Raw genomic sequence first — 16,413 nt, 5'->3', positions numbered from 1 at the left:
GGCAGGGAGTTGTTCCCACAGTGGTTTGCTTCCTTTGAGTGAGTTCAGTGATTGAATCCACCCCATGCTAGATGATTATTTTATAAATGTGGGACAGTTACAGGTCATGAGGCTATGGCTGCAGTAGGGCCTAGGTTGAAACAAATACAATCACAAAGAGACCCATATGATAGTTCCTGGGGCTGACCCAAGAGAGCAACATTTCACAAAATGTGCTCCACAGACCACTAGGTCAGCTCGATGTGAATAGGTGGTGTGTGAAAAGCGATTCCATGGCCAAAAGTGTGGAGAATACCAAGTTAAACAGAGAAAACCGAGTCCTCGCCAAAGGACTTCTCAGGGGGTCTTCCATGTGCAGATGTATATAGAATATGCAGCGTTTCTCAATCATATTCGGCCACAGAACTCTTCTTGTAGCAGAAGTCTCACAAAGCTTGTGTTTTGTATAAAATACCTTGGGTAAGATTGCTCTTGAATGTTGATCTTCTAACATTTTTTTGTTGCCTTAGCTCCTAAAATAATTTTGAAAAACTTAGGTGTTCACACATTTTTAAGCCAATATCTGCATTTTTTTAATCAAAAATTAAATGGGTGTAGTAGATTCATTTCTGGCATGTTTTATTAAATGTGGGCTTTCAACATATTTTCAGCAGCAGCATTGGCTCATTTACTCTAATGAATGATGTCTGCCGTCTAACCTAATTGGTAAAACCAGACTTTCTTATGAAATAAATCAGACTTATCCCTTTTCCTGTGACTGTGTCCCTCAGGAGGGATACATTTGTGAATTGTTTATTCGTTTGGTGCCTTTGATAATTTCACATTGTAGGGCAGTGCACCTAGAGAGATTCCAGATGGGCAAGAGGGTGCCTTGAAGAGAAAGCAGACACTGAGTAAAGGAGAGAGGGAAAAGGAGATTGGCAAGTGTGTTGTTAGAGCACTTTTAGAGAAGAAAACACATGAAGGCTCAAGATCTAGGAATTGATTCCCTTAAATAAAAGTATCCAAGCATGGGCCTCCCTGGTGGCGCAGTGGTTAAGGATCCGCCTACCAATGCAGGGGACACGGGTTTGAGCCCTGGTCCGGGAAGATCCCACATGCCGCGGAGCAACTAAGCCCGTGTGCCACAACGACTGGGCCTGCGCTCTACAGCCCGCGAGCCACAACTACTGAGCCTGTGTGCCACAACTACTGAAGCCTGTGTGCCTAGAGCCCATGCTCCGCAACGAGAGAAGCCACTGCAGTGAGAAGCCCGCGCACCGCAACCAAGAGTAGCCCCCGCTCAAAGCAACTAGAGAAAGCCCACGCGCAGCAACGAAGACCCAACGCAGCCGAAAAAAAAAAAAAAAGTATCCAGGGGTGTGTGTACCCAGTGTGAAGCTGCTTCCCGGGGTGGGGGAGTTTAAGAAATACATATGTCCTCTTAGAGAGTGAACTCCTCCTTTATCTAAATTAAGTGATCCCTGTTAAACAGCCAAATGGTCTGTCTGGCTAGGAAAAGTATTGACCTCAGAGGTGGTTTTTTTTCCTGCTTTCAACTGGAAGTCAAATTGCTGAATTGTGTGATGGCATTTCTGTCCATCAGCAAAAACCAGAATCTCCAAAACACTTCATATTTTCACACAGTATAAAGATCTGCATGTACTGTTCTCACCTGGTACCTAACTCCTTTTGGTTACTGGACATGCCTCATTTCCTGTATAAACTTGTGTTCCTAAAAAGGCAGTAAATTAGTACTCACTTTGTTAAACATACATACTTTCCTGTAGGAGCATAGATACATAAAAGTGTGTTTATTTCCCACAGGGTACTTATGCTAGTCATGATATATGTTATGCAGTAAATGTCATACTTTATTTATTCCTTGGCATTTTCAACTCTGGCAACTTGCAGATTGTTTTGAAGTCAGGATATTTAAGCTAGGAGCAACCTTGGGGATTATCTGCGTTGCAAGAGAGGAAAGTGAGATCAAGAGAAAACAAATGACTTGCTTTAGGTGACATAATTTAGGATCCCAGTTACCAAACTCGGTCTTAATGAGAGATTTCTCCCATTAGATTTCCCCATTCTCCCTTAACCCTTTTAAAAAATAAGAGCTTGGACAAAGTTATCTCTATAAAACTGTGAATAACTGTTGTGTTGCTCACCTTCCAAAATTGTTACAAAGTTCCAGTGAGAGAAGGTGTGCTGTACAAATACAAAGGAGGGTGATGAGGGTCCTTGCCTCATAGTACTAGATTGTTGTTATCATCCTCTGGTGCTAAAATGCTAAGGCTGTGTTACATTAGGTTGTGTAAAGAGTCTCTTGTGGGGCTTCCCTGGTGGCGCAGTGGTTGGGAGTTCGCCTGCCGATGCAGGGGACACGGGTTCATGCCCCGGTCCGGGAAGATCCCACATGCCGCGGAGCGGCTGGGCCCGTGAGCCATGGCCGCTGAGCCTGCGCGTCCGGAGCCTGTGCTCCGCAACGGGAGAGGCCACAGCAGTGAGAGGCCCGCGTACTGCAAAAAAAAAAAGAATGTTCACAGGTGCATGGTTGGAAATAACCCCCCAAATGTCTCTCAACAGTAGAACAGATAAATTAACTTTGTACTCACACAGTAAAATGTAACAGAGCAGTGAAAGATGAACTGTATGCAACAACATTGGTGAATCTCTTAGGCATAATAAAGTCAGACAAAAGAATATATACAATATGATTCCCTTTATATGAAGTTTAAGAACAGCTAAGACTAATCAACCATGATGGGAATCAGGATAGTAGTTACCTATGGGGGCAAAGAGGTTGACTGGGAAGGGACATGAAGTGCCTGCTGAGGCACTGGGAATGTTCTAAGTCATGATCTGGGTGGTGGTTATACAGTATGTGCATACACACGTGTACACACTTATCTACTTGTATGTATACATGTATGTATATGCAAAAACCTCATATAGTTGTACACTTAAGATGGATATACTTAGCTGGATGTAACTTTAAAAAGAAAATATCTTGGAAATTTAATCTCTAATTTATAGTATTTTCTAGAATATGATAAAAATAAATTGAGGTGGTTGAGGGAAATGGGAGTTTTTCTGGAAGCTGTGAGAGTGTGTCCATGCTTCTGGGTTTCTGGAGCCAAAATTAGGGGAAGTGGTATTGCTAGGGGCACAAGCTGATTAGAATAGAGATGGTAGGAAAAGGGAAGGGAAAATTTTGTATGATTCCTCTTCTTCACTCTACTTCTTCCTGTCTTTAGCCATAGTGTTTTTGTTTAAGGCTTAATTTCTGTGCTCCATTCCCATGGCATCATGGTCGAAGTGGTGGGCAAAGTTGGGAGTCAAAGAGGGGACATTGGAAGAGAGCAGAAGGTAGTGGTTGTGTACCAGGTATCTATGCTTTGTGGGGGACAAACACCACCTTAACCTGCAGGGAGGTTAGCCAGCAGGGAGACTAGATGGTACTGTCATAGAAACTTCCAGATAAGGGAAAATTCTGGGTCCCAAGAGGTAAACACGGAAGGTGTAATGGTGCAGTCAGTGAACAGGAGTAAAAGCCCCTCAGAGAAAGAGGAAGGCTGATGATCACGCCCTAGTGGGAACATGAGGGGAAACAGTGGTCCAGCCTTTTTGACCACAACTGGCTGGTTACCCAAATTTGAGGTTTAAGTGGGGACATACAACAGGGGATTCGCTTGTACCATGTAAACCCCAACTGGACTTGGCACCCTTCCTGGTCCTTCATGGTGGTTCTCTTAAAGAGAATGAGTTATAGGGGGATATTTTCAATCACATGCTGTGCATAAATGTGCGTTATAATACAACACACACTCTGATCAAGAGTAAGATAGGGGGGCTTCCCTGGTGGCGCAGTGGTTGAGAATCTGCCTGCTAATGCAGGGGACACGGGTTCGAGCCCTGGTCTGGGAAGATCCCACATGCCGCGGAGCAACTAGGCCCGTGAGCCACAACTACTGAGCCTGCGCGTCTGGAGCCTGTGCTCCACAACAAGAGAGGCCGCGATAGTGAGAGGCCTGCGCACCACAATGAAGAGTGGCCCCTGCTTGCCATAACTAGAGAAAGCCCTCTCACAGAAATGAAGACCCAACACAGCCATAAATAAATTAATTAATTAACTCCTACCCCCAACATAAAAAAATAGTAAGATGGGCAGGTGCTGGACCATATGCTGGTCCAGGTGTCATCTAGCTATACCAGTTTCCAGCTGCATGCAAGCTGGAATGCTGTAGAATTTACACAACAAACATGGGTTGTCATTTGAATGTCGTTGAAAATGTCATATTGTCATGTGTTGGGTAAAATATGTCCATGTAGATGTCTTTGGCTGCGTAGAATATGAAATATAAGCAAATAGTGATTTATTGCAGGCTGCATTTGCCTTTTTATGTGACGATTCTGCTAGTAATGTTTTGCTACCATGGCGTTCAGTTTAATGTAGAAAATTAACATTTTAGGATCCTTAATAGAAGTTTTATTAGAATTAATGATTGAAAGAAGTAAATATAATTTCAAATGGAAACACTAAAAGCCAAGTCTGTTAACTGTTAAGCTTCATAAGACACCCTGAATAAAATAGATGACTACTAATTCTTTTTTACTTTTAACTTGTCACATTCTGTTTATTTTTAATTATCTTTGCAAATGACTCTATAATCTTTTTTTAAAAATTGCCACATTTTCGTCTCTCCTCTTCCAAATCATTTTGATTTCCCCTTGGGCCACTGTCTTAGTCCATTTGGGCTGCTATAACAAAATACCACCAACTGGGTAGCTTAAAAACAGCAGGTATTTATTGCTCACAGTTCTGGAAGCGGGTAAGTCCCAGATCAAGGCACCAGCATGGTCACCTTCTGTTGAGGGCCCTCTTCCAGTTACACATGTCTCCATTGTGTCCTCAAATGATGGAAGGGACTAGGGATCTCTCTGGAGCCCCTTTTATAAGGCACTAATCCCATTCAGGAGGGTTCTTCCCTCATGACTGAAACACCCTGCAAGGGCCTCACCTACTAATACCGTCACCTTTGGGGAGGGTTAGGATTTCAACATATGAATCTGGCGGTGGGGTGGGGGGCCCAAAAAGTTGAGACCATAGCAATCACCGCATGCAGATGACCTTGAGGCTCTGTTTCCAGCGATGCTTTCCTTTCACTTTATTCCTGAATCTGCTGCTATGGCTGGATATTTATACAATACTTGAGTATCCCAGCGTGACCTTCTAGTGTAAAACTTACCTCTTTTTTTTTTTTAACATCTTTATTGGAGTATAATTGCTTTACAATGGTGTGTTAGTTTCTGCTTTCTAACAAAGTGAATCAGCTATACATATACATACATCCCCGTATCTCCTCCCTCTTGCATCTCCCTCCCACCCTCCCTATCCCACCCCTCCAGGTGGTCACAAAGCACCGAGATGATCTCCCTGTGCTATGTGGCTGCTTCCCAATAGCTATGTGTTTTACATTTGGTAGTGTATATATGTCAGTGCCACTCTCTCGCTTCATCTCAGCTTACCCTTCCCCTCCCTGTGTCCTCAAGTCCATTCTCTACGTCTGCATCTTTATTCCTGTCCTGCCCCTAGGTTCTTCAGAACCATTTTTCTTTTTTTGTTAGATTCCATATATATGTGTTAGCATACGGTATTTGTTTTTCTCTTTCTTACTTCACTCTGAATGACAGTCTCTAGGTCCATCCACCTCACTACAAATAACTCAATTTCATTTCTTTTTATGGCTGAGTAATATTCCACTGTATATATGTACCACATCTTCTTTATCCATTCATTTGTCGATGGACACTTAGGTTGCTTCCATGTCCTGGCTATTGTAAATAGTGCTGCAATGAACATTGTGGTACATGACTCTTTTTGAATTATAGTTTTCTCAGGGTATATGCCCAGTAGTGGGATTGCTGGGTCGTATGGTAGTTCTATTTGTAGTTTTTTAAGGAACCTCCATACTGTTCTCCATAGTGGTTGTATCAATTTACATTCCTACCCACAGTGCAAGAGGGTTCCTTTTTCTCCACACCCTCTCCAGCATTTATTGTTTGTAGATTTTTTGATGATGGCCATTCTGACTGGTGTGAGGTGATACCTCACTGTAGTTTTGATTTGCATTTCTCTAATGATTAGTGATGTTGAGCATTCTTTCATGTGGAAAGCTTATCTCTTCATCTGCCTTTTTCCTTCACAGAACTTTCTACAAAACCAATAGTGTCTTTTCCTCTTTGCTCAGATTAGAAGCCTCAAGGGCATCTTTTACCCTCTTCTTCTCTAGTGCCCGTGTTGGCCAAACACCAAACACCATGCACTGTCAGTTGCCCTTCAAAAACAAACAAACAAAAAACAAAACTTCATTCCTTCTCTTCCTGATAATTCTCACTAACCTGGCTTGTCACCAGTCTCATACTTGCTTATTCCTTCAGTGATCAAACTTTTAATCTCATCTCACCAAGACATGTGCTGGCCAGATGTGTTTCCCTAGTGCCCGCCCTTGATTATATCTTCCTCCTGCTCACAGACCTTTCATATATTTCCCTGTTTTCAATAAAATTGCATCCAAACCTAGCCTGGCTTTAACCAGCTCTTTTTCCGACTATTCACCTTCCTGAAACTTCTTTTCCAGCCAAAAGTTTGACTCATGATTTCCTGATCCCTTTCCTTCTGCAGTCTCTGTCACTCATGCTCTGATGTCCACCCATGTAGATCGTTCACCCCTTCCTGCCCATCCATCTGGCTTCTCCCCAAATTCAACACCTGATGAAGTCTTCCCTCCTTCTCCATGCTGCAGTCTCCCTTACCTCCACCTTCCTTTAGTAGCTCTTATTTGTCTATACAGGCAATTGCATAATTTAATTTCTTCAGGTTTATGACCTTTCTTCTGATTGTGATAACGATTTTCACTTCTTTAGTTTTTACATAGTTATAGGCACAACTAGACTGTAAGTGTCTCCAGGGCAAGAGTCTTCGCCTTGCCTATATGCCCTATAATACTTAAAAAACACTAACACTAAAATATAAGCTCTGTGAAGGCTGGCATCTTTGGTCAGTTTTGTTCACTGGTAAGTCTCTAGTATCTAGCATAGAACCAGGTACACAGTAGGTGCATAGTAAATATTTGCTAAACTGTAGATGTTCAGTAAATGTTTGATTTGATTAAACTGCTGCTGCATTAAAAGTCGCTCGCATCTCTTACTTACTATGACCGAGAGGTATTATAGTGATAAAGACAGGGAATGCAATTTACAGCCAGAATCTGTTCCATAGAACTTGACTTCTCTTTCTAAAAGAATTGTTTTCCTGCAGATATTAATGAATGCCAACTACAGGGTGTGTGCCCTAATGGTGAGTGTTTGAATACCATGGGCAGCTATAGATGTACCTGCAAAATAGGATTTGGGCCAGATCCTACCTTTTCAAGTTGTGTTCGTAAGTAATGATCACTTTTTATTACTATTTTGCATGTTTTTTGGGGGGGGTGGGGGGAAGGGGGAAGTATCCAAAAGAAGGTAAATACTCAGCAGTCAACTGAATATTGTGAATATGCAGGGAAATGTCATTAAAACGACAGGAGGGAGGAGGCGGCCTGATATACTACAATAAATCTGTTTATTTAAAAAATGCATTTTTATTGTGTTCAGAAAAAATGACAGCTTAAACTTAAGGTAGAGAACAAGCACACAGAGGAATTATGCAAAGAAACAGTTAATTAAAATTAGCATACCTAAGACATGAAAACAGATTTTTCCTTCATGAGTATTTTAAGCATTGTTTAGGTGGAGTGAAACTTTGTCCCAGCTTCTGTCTTTAATTAGTCCAAATTCTGAGTCACTTCTGTCTGATTTAATGAGGCTTCACTGTACTTTCTTGGTTGGAAGAGTCTGGGAAATAGTTAGCAAGGCTCTGTTTCAGATTTTTTTATTCAATTCTAATTTCAAATATTCTATTCTGTTGTCCTCAAAAACCATTGATATGTGTCCCTGAAGTTAAACTATTTTGCCGTACAAATCTGTCTCTAAGATTTTTTTTTACCTTGTTAAGGGTAAAAATCATCTATCAAATCTTATGTGCTAATGTTGGTACAGAAAATGTAGTTTCTCCAAAAAGACACTCTTGCCACAAAACCTAATCCAGTATAATCAATACAGATCACCTGACAATTAGATGTATGCATTTTAGACGTAAAGGGCTCAGACACAGAATTTTTTAAGACTACCTTATTTTTAAGGTACTTGTGCCCATTATTACAAAGTAGGTAAATGCAACAGATTTTTCAAAGTCACATATGATTAAAGGTTAAACATTTTAAACTAATGTATGGCAGAAAACTGTCGAGATGTTAAGAGCAATCCTGCATTAATTTTTGTCTTGTTAGGTTTTTGTTTTTATTTACCTGTTTTTATAATGTGGCATTGGTATATGTTAAGTTGTATCTTTCTGGTCCCCAGTTTTAAATTTATCATATCATCAAGACATATTTTTCATGAAGGTACCATCATTTGCTTTTAACTGTGCGTCTCTAACTCTGTGCCCTAAGCTGATGGATAGACATGGTGAAATAAAGACAAATGTAATAAAATAAAAATGGCAATCTCATTCATTACTTTTAGAGGAGTTTGTTGAGTGTTTTGGAACGTTGTTACTAATTACTACTATTTTCCTTTGAAACCTGTCAAATACAGATTAGGAAATTTTGCACATAAGTTCTTCCGTGTTCTTTCACAGACAGTTCTGATCATAAAGCAGGCAGGCACCTAATTATAGGGCTTTTTTTGGCAGGTGATAAAATTAGACTGTAAAATTATGCTTGCATACAAGGTACACTTGAAAACTGATGCAAGGATTTGGAAATTTCAGGCCAAAAATGACATCATTGACAATATCCAGATAATTTAGGGATAACTTCTGGCTGATTGGAATTACATGAGTAGAGTATTGTAAATACAGTTGTATAATTTAAGCATAAAACATTTTTAGAGTTTGAATATAGAATTTGTTGTGAATATTTGTTTTTCCTTAAATAATTTGCTTTGTAGTCTGGTTAAAATGACTACATTGAATGTTGTAGATTAGGTACACTTAGAGGACTGGTCGCAAAGTGTTTTATTTGACTAGATCTGATGTCTAGAGCTAAGGACAGACATCCAGGTTTTAATAAGATTGTAGAAACCTGCCAATGAGATTTTTGAAACACACTTTCCTTAGCATTTATTTTCCCTGTCATTGCCCAGATAATACTGAACTTATTAAACAACCATCCGTTCGTAGTTGAAAAATAAATAATTTAATTTTATGGTTCAGCTACAACAGCTGAAACGATAAGTATTAGGAGACGTTTGTTGCTAGTTAAATGTTCCCGTTTAGAGTTTGAAGTTAAAACCTGGGCTCTTTACCAGCATTGAGTGGGCAGATTTATTTCTCTTTCCTCTGAATTTACCACATGTAATATCATAGAGAGATGTAAAGTCTTTCAGGATTTGCGACTTGGTTCAATCCAGTCTGATTTGTGGGTGAACCATATTTTGGAGAAGTTGATAGGGAAGTCTAAAGAGAAGGAACGTCTTGAGAAAGAATGAGGGGAGAAGGTGATACTTACAAAGTAGGGGGGAAAAGCACTGGCAAGTTGGTGGTACCCTTGATAGTCATGCGGGAAGTAGCAGAAGGAGACCGGGGGTCACACATGTGCACACACGCACGCACAGACACGCACACAGACACACAAAGGCACTGAGCAAAGCTATCATTTGGAGTAAATGCTCTTGCAAGATATAAGAACAGCCTTGGCTAGACCGTGGAAGCAGATGGAGGAGATTGACCACGTTTGCTCAGGCAGCATGAATTTAGGGCATATCCAGGCCATAAAAGGTGTGGCCGACTCTGTGAACTCAGAGAAATGCACTTGGCAGTGGCCGAGGAGCAGTAGGAAGCTCTCCCTGTTCTTGAATACGCTGAGGTGAACACCCTCAGAATTCCTTGACTGCAGCCAAAGGTTGCAACCGCTGCACTTTCTCTCCTTGCCCGCGCCCTGTCCTTGACTTAGCCAAGCTGAAAGAAGAAAGTAGGAGAGTTCTGGCGTTTGCTGTCTCCGACCTCTGTGTCTGTGGATCAGGGCGTTGCTGCAGTAGCGTTCCCCAGACCTGTTGCTACCTCTCTGTGGGGAATGGTGAAACTCCAGGCTTTCTCAGAGCCAATCCAAGAAAAGTATAATAACCTGTGCAGTCGGAGTAGGAAAGCTTTCTGACTTTTTAAGCTGCAATTAATTTTCTTCAGAAATTCAAGAGCTCCAGGATGAATGCTGGGCAGGGTGTGTCCACAGGTTCAAAGGGCCCAGGTAAAAGAATTTTGAGGGGCTTCCCTGGTGGCACAGTGGTTGAGAGTCCGCCTGTCGATGCAGGGGACATGGGTTCGTGCCCGGGTCCGGGAGGATCCCACATGCCGCGGAGCGGCTGGGCCAGTGAGCCGTGGCCGCTGAGCTTGCATGTCCAGAGCCTGTGCTCCGCAACCGGAGAGGCCACAACGGTGAGAGGCCCGTGTACCGGAAAAAAAAAAAAAAAGAATTTTGAGCCTGCATATTTGCTGTTTCATAATATTCTTGACCAATGGACTTGGTGCTTACTGACAGAAAGAGAGGGTTAGAGAGAAGATGTGCTTCTGCCCTAACTCTGGAAATCATGAGATGCCGAACTCATCCCTTCGAAAAGCCAGTCATATTCATGAACATCATTTCTTTTTAGTTTCTGCAGCTTCCTTATGAGATATGAATTATTTTACACAATAGGAAGCTGAAGCTAGGCGAGTTTAAGTAACTTTTCAAGATCATATAGCTTGTAAAGGACATTTGAGGTTTAAAATTGGGTTTTGTGCCTCTAACTTTAGGGTTCTAGATCAGGGATTGGCAAATTATAGCCCGTGGGCAAAATCTGTCCCACCGTCTGTTTTTGTAAATAGTTTTATTGGAACACAGCCATGTCCATTCATTTATATACTGTCTAAGGCCGCTTTCATGCTGCCGTGGCAGAGCTGAGAAGTTGAAACAGAGACCAAATGGACCACAAAGCCTAAAATATTTATCTTGCCTTTCACAGAGAAAATTTGCTGACTTTTGGGCTAGATCAATGCTGTCCAATAGAACTTTCTGTGATGATAGTGCAGATACAGAACATTTCTGATGTGATAGACTAGTCACAGGTGGCTGGTGTGACTAAGGAATTGAATTTAAATTGTATCTCATTTAAATTTTATCGAAGTAGTAGTATGTGGCTAGGGTCTAACAAATTGGATCTCATAGTTCTAGATCTTTTTTTTTTTTTATAAAGCTGATTGGGTAAATGACTGCTAGATCTCTCTAGCAGAGAGAGAAAAATGGGCTTTCCTTCCTGACTTGGTGGTTTTGTCCATGGTGACGTTGTTCTCCCCAGAAATGAGGCTGGGAGCCTCTGTGTCACCTCTGACTCTGTCATCTCCTTTGGTCTCCAAGAAAGTCATTAGATCTTCATAATCTATTTTCTACCTTTTCCTTTCTTCCCATCTCCTCTGTGACTGTCTCAGCTTAGGCTCGTAGTTTTCCTCACTTAGTGGTCTCACAGCATCATGGCCTTGAGGTTGTACAGACAGATCTGTGCCAACTGTTTGCTCCCACATAAAAGCAGTAACAACCAAAACCGTGACAGTAATGTAGTAATCTTTACTGTGTACTTACTAAGTGCCAGGCACTGTGATGAGTACTTTATATAGATTATCAAATATAATACTTACCAGATTTCTAGGAGGCTTGTAGTGTTGTTCTTCCTATTTTAGAAATGAAGAAGTTGAGGCACAGAGAGTTTAAGGATCTTTCCAAAAGTTCCACAGCCTATAAGCGGTAGAGCCCAAATTTGAAACTCAATTTGTCTCACTCCACAAGCTGAGCCTTTAATCAGGAAGAGGAAACTGGTCTAAATTGACAGGAGCAAGTCATCTATTTAAGCCTCACTATTTAGTCTCACTGTAAAATGCTGGTCTGACTCTGCAGTGGCCTCAGAATCATTGTTTTTTTTAAATTTTGGTTCTCGCAGAATTTATTTTTAATAACCCGTTTCCTGAAAAGGGTGCCTATGGGCTCTTACTTCCCTAGGAAAGTCATCTCTCAGACTCCTTCTAACAGTGTTACTTGCTCCCCACACCTGCATCCCAGCACTCATCCCATTGGGACTTTAAGCTTTAATGGCATGAAACTCTAATGTGGAATTTCATCCAAGAAGTGAATAAGGATATTGGAGGTGTTTGGGGGAGGGGGGGAGTGAAAACAAACTAGTAGGAGAGGCTAGCTTATATGCTGTCTCCTCAAGTCTTCTCTATTTTTCAACTTGTTCCAAGTACCAGGTTAATTTATATCTGCTTAATAATATTTACATTTATGTTTGAATTGATAAGAGCAGCATGGCTTTGAAAGTTTAATCAGAGTTGGTTGTACGACCCTATAATTAAGTATAAGTTGGTTAATACATTATTGGGGAGCCCAAATGTGAGAACCATAGCATCTTACCTTCTCACGGTGGTTTGTTATGTAATCACCATCAGCATTGGATATATATGGTGGAGATTCAATACTATACTTGGGTATAGAGCTATATGTTTATTTCTTTGGAAGATTTTTCCCATGTCTGTCACCAGGAGCAAAAGATTTGTTTTCTTGACTGACTGATGTGGCATTTCTAGTAGGGTTTACGCTTCTGAAATGTTTTTCCCTCTATATAGAGTACCTGAATCTGTGCACCTGAATCTTAGCAACACATCCTACAAAAAATACAATCTGCAAAACCCATATTTCATACATATATGAACCTACCAGCACGCTTTGTAATTCCTCCTCATTGCTCTGTCCCATTCCCATTTCCACCAATTCTTTAGCAATCTTTGGGCAATATTGACTTTTTTTTTTAGTATAGTGTAAATCCTTATGATGCAATAGACTATATAATCATGTTTATTATATTTTAAATAATAAATGTAGTATACTAATGAATTAGCCTTTACAACCAGCCTTTCAGTCTGTGGTTAAAGATACTCAGACAGTAGAAACACCAATCATGCGTCATTCTAGGTAGCCTATTGTTCCTGGGTTTATGTATCATGTTGAATGTGAAAATGCTAGAGGTGTTTAATGAAATAAGTGAATTGCCATATAAGTCATTTGAAATGATAAAAGAATAACAGGTGACTTAGGCATTAAAATAGAGGCCATTTTAAAGGGCACATCCTGTTAGAAATCTGAGGGAGGCATAAATTAACACTTTTTGATCCACATAATTATAGAGCAAAGAAAATTTGAATCATAGGAGCATTAGCATAATTTAGGTATGTAAGCCAGACCGTCCCCAATGGCTTTCTCCTGGGATTTCTTCCATCTTTGAAGGAGCAGATTTTTTTTATTAGTTAATGGCTTATTATTATGTGCACTTGGGGTGAAGCACAATGTTTAGTTACAACACGGTCTGATGTTCCCTGACACACCAACAGCTGAGTTTTCATGATTCTGTAAGCCAGTGATTCTTATTCCCTTAAAGACCCCCACTTGAAGTGTGTTGGAAGCTGTCGTGGAAAAAAAACAAACAAACACCAGTATCCTAGCACTTAGGGAGAATCTCTGGGTTAGGAAACGATGCAAGGACAAAAACCTATAAAACAGAGACCTTTCAGGAGAAGATGTTTAGGAGGAATTAGCTTCCTTGACTCCTGTCATTACTCTCCACATGATAAAATGCCTAACATTTTGCTTTTTCTGTGTGTGTGTGCGCCACGCATGGAGCCTCAACCAGAGACCTGCTTTAATGAAGAAGCAATCTCTTATAATTCACTTACACACAAATACACATACTAATCCCTTAAAAACTGAATTGCTGATTTGGAGTTTGGGGTTAATCTGGGCGGTAGGCCTGATATGTTACTTTAAAGTAGAGTCCTTGGATAGAGGAGCAGAGTAAGTGTAACAGGGATGGTGCCTCAGGTAGTATCACTACCCTGGATATGAGGGCGAGGTGGATACCAGGGAGCGAGTGTGGACAAGTCAGCACAAGGGGCCAGTGTCACCGTCTGCCAATGTCCAGGGTTTGGGGAAACTCTGCTCTGCTTTAAATGGCCCTTGTTCTTGGGATCTAGAACTAACCTTAATGCGATTAGTGTTATAATTAATCCCTACCACGTGTAAAATAGGCTCTTGTGAGTTGACCTGACGTTGTTTCTATGGAAATATGTGTTGTGAATTCCAAACACTTTGGTTGGAGAAGAAATTTTGGAGCAAAATCCTTGGTGAGCTGATTATCCTAGAACTATGTATATGTTCTTAAGATTATACAACTTATATAGAGAGACAGACACACACCCATATGCTATATAATTGATGGTCAGTCATTCCAGAAACTTATCCTTTTGGAGGTAATAACCATACTCACAAATTTTCTTTTACTTTTCTTCTGTGACCTTTAATCTTTCATAGCTGACTTGCACAGACTCCAGAAAGTGAGTAGGAGAAGGGAGAGGAAAAGACTCAAACTTCTCCCTTTTACCACATTTTTAGTAATCTTGGGCAAACCTGGCCTTATTAGAGGAACTAAGTTTTGAAGGCTTAGGAAGGTCTCCTCTGCTCCCCTCAATCCTCTGCTCCACCCTCCAACTCACCCATATCCTTTTTTCGACTGTTTTCACTTTGTTGAAATTCTACCACTACAGCAGCGATCAAGTCGTGTACAGATGCCCCTGAGAGGATGGAGGTACCTGCTTTTATTAATAAGGCAGGCTGACGTGTATTTTGTGTCTACTCTGAACCAAACGTTTAGCATATGATATTTTGAGTCTGTACATTGAGCTTGTCACCTATAAGTGAGGGAGTTACTGAGGCTCAGCCTGTGTATGAGTTAGCATTCTCTCCAGAGAAATGGAGCCAATAGCGTGGGTGGATGAGAAGGGATTTTTAGGGAATTGGCTCACATGAATGTGGAGGTTGGCAAGCCCCAATCTGCAGGGTAGGCTGGCAGCCTGGAGGTCCTGGGAACAGCTAATGTTGCAGCCAGAGTCTGAAGGCTGTCTGCTGGCAAAATTCCTTCTTCCTCTGGGGAGATGAGTCTCTTTTTCTCCTAAGGCCTTCAACTGCTTGGATAAGGCGCACCCACATCCTGGAGAGTCATCTGCTTGACTCAAAATCTACTAATTTAAATGTTAATCTCATGTGAAAAATACCTTCACATCAACATTCAGACCTGTCTTTGACCAGCTATCTAGGTTCCGTGGCCCAGTCAAGTTGACACGTAAACCATTGCAGCCAGTCAAAGTGACTTCCCTAGGTTATATTGCTGGCAAGGGGTGGACACACTATGTGAGCCCAGGTCTGTCTGGATCTAAAAACCCTTGCTCTCTTCACTGTGCTGTAGTGCTTTCATTGAATCAGGTTGTTTCTTGTAGCAGAGATGTCAGTCGTTTTGTGAGAATGAAAATTTAGCTCTGAGCGGGAAAGGAAGGTGATTTGGAAATGCCAGGTGCTAGAGGAATTGGGTAATGGAAAGGCAAATTGGGAAAAGCTCATTTGGACAGTGATGCAGTAGAGAAGAGCTTTTGTTGACATGGGGAATGAACAGAGAGGTGACCGTCAAGCTTGGTCTATTCAGCAGTGTGGACTTGGCCTGGAACTGGCTCTGTAGAACATTCTCCATGCACATTTACTCTAGAAAATGATCTTTGTGAAGGCAGGGCCATGTCTTTCTTATTCTCATAATTGCCCTATGTGCCCAGTAGCTGTTAGATTAATGAAGTCTCATCTACTAAATTTATAGAAGAAGAATCAGAATGAGGACTTAGGTATTGGATGACTGTGGGTGGATGTGCTTTTGCGATGTTTCCTGAGGGGTTGAGGATGTCATCTGTTCCTTCTCTGGTGTGCTGTCTGGCTGGACCGGGGGCCTTGTGTGGCATTGCCAGTCAGAAGCTGTCCTCTGCCTCCCATTTGCTGGTCGCTAGCCTAGGATGAGACCAGATAGGGCCCTGCAGGCTCTCACGGTCCTCCAAGCAAGAAGAGTGATAGCTGATTTGTAGTATCTACTGTGTTCAGTTCCTGATTTTCCATGATACCTGGCTGTTTACCAAATTCTGCCCTAGAACTACCTCTCTTATGGCTAAATACAGGACAACAAATGAGGTAGTGATTGTGATAATTAGGTTTTATAGTTAGGTTTATTTGGGCAAGTTTATTTTGGTTGAAATTATTTGTTCTCACTCACGCACACATAGTTGATTTTCAACACTTACTAAAATGGAAGAAGGGACCAGACAGAGACAGGGACGTTTGATGTCCTGACTCTCAAACTCATTTGGTCAACTGACCCTAAATCAAGAAGGGTAATGCCCTACATCTAGACAGATTTATTCTGAAGTATGATTTCTAATCCAAA

At 41.3% G+C, this 16,413-nt stretch overlaps 1 protein-coding gene across 17 annotated transcripts in view; it reads left to right on the top strand.

Moving 5' to 3' along the window:
* Nucleotides 1-16,413, top strand: part of LTBP1 (latent transforming growth factor beta binding protein 1) — a 423,263-nt gene that overhangs the window by 261,293 nt on the left and 145,557 nt on the right. For all 17 annotated transcript variants that reach the window (XM_033425264.2, XM_033425268.2, XM_033425269.2 and 14 more), the window contains one exon: nt 7,301-7,423. In XM_033425264.2, the coding sequence (XP_033281155.2) occupies nt 7,301-7,423 (123 nt within the window). The remainder of the gene's footprint in view (nt 1-7,300; nt 7,424-16,413) is intronic.

Source organism: Orcinus orca, chromosome 13 (genome assembly GCF_937001465.1).
Source record: "Orcinus orca chromosome 13, mOrcOrc1.1, whole genome shotgun sequence".
Classification (NCBI taxonomy): domain Eukaryota; kingdom Metazoa; phylum Chordata; class Mammalia; order Artiodactyla; family Delphinidae; genus Orcinus; species Orcinus orca.
Note: the sequence above shows the minus strand (reverse complement) of the source record. Positions and strands in the feature narration are given on the sequence as shown.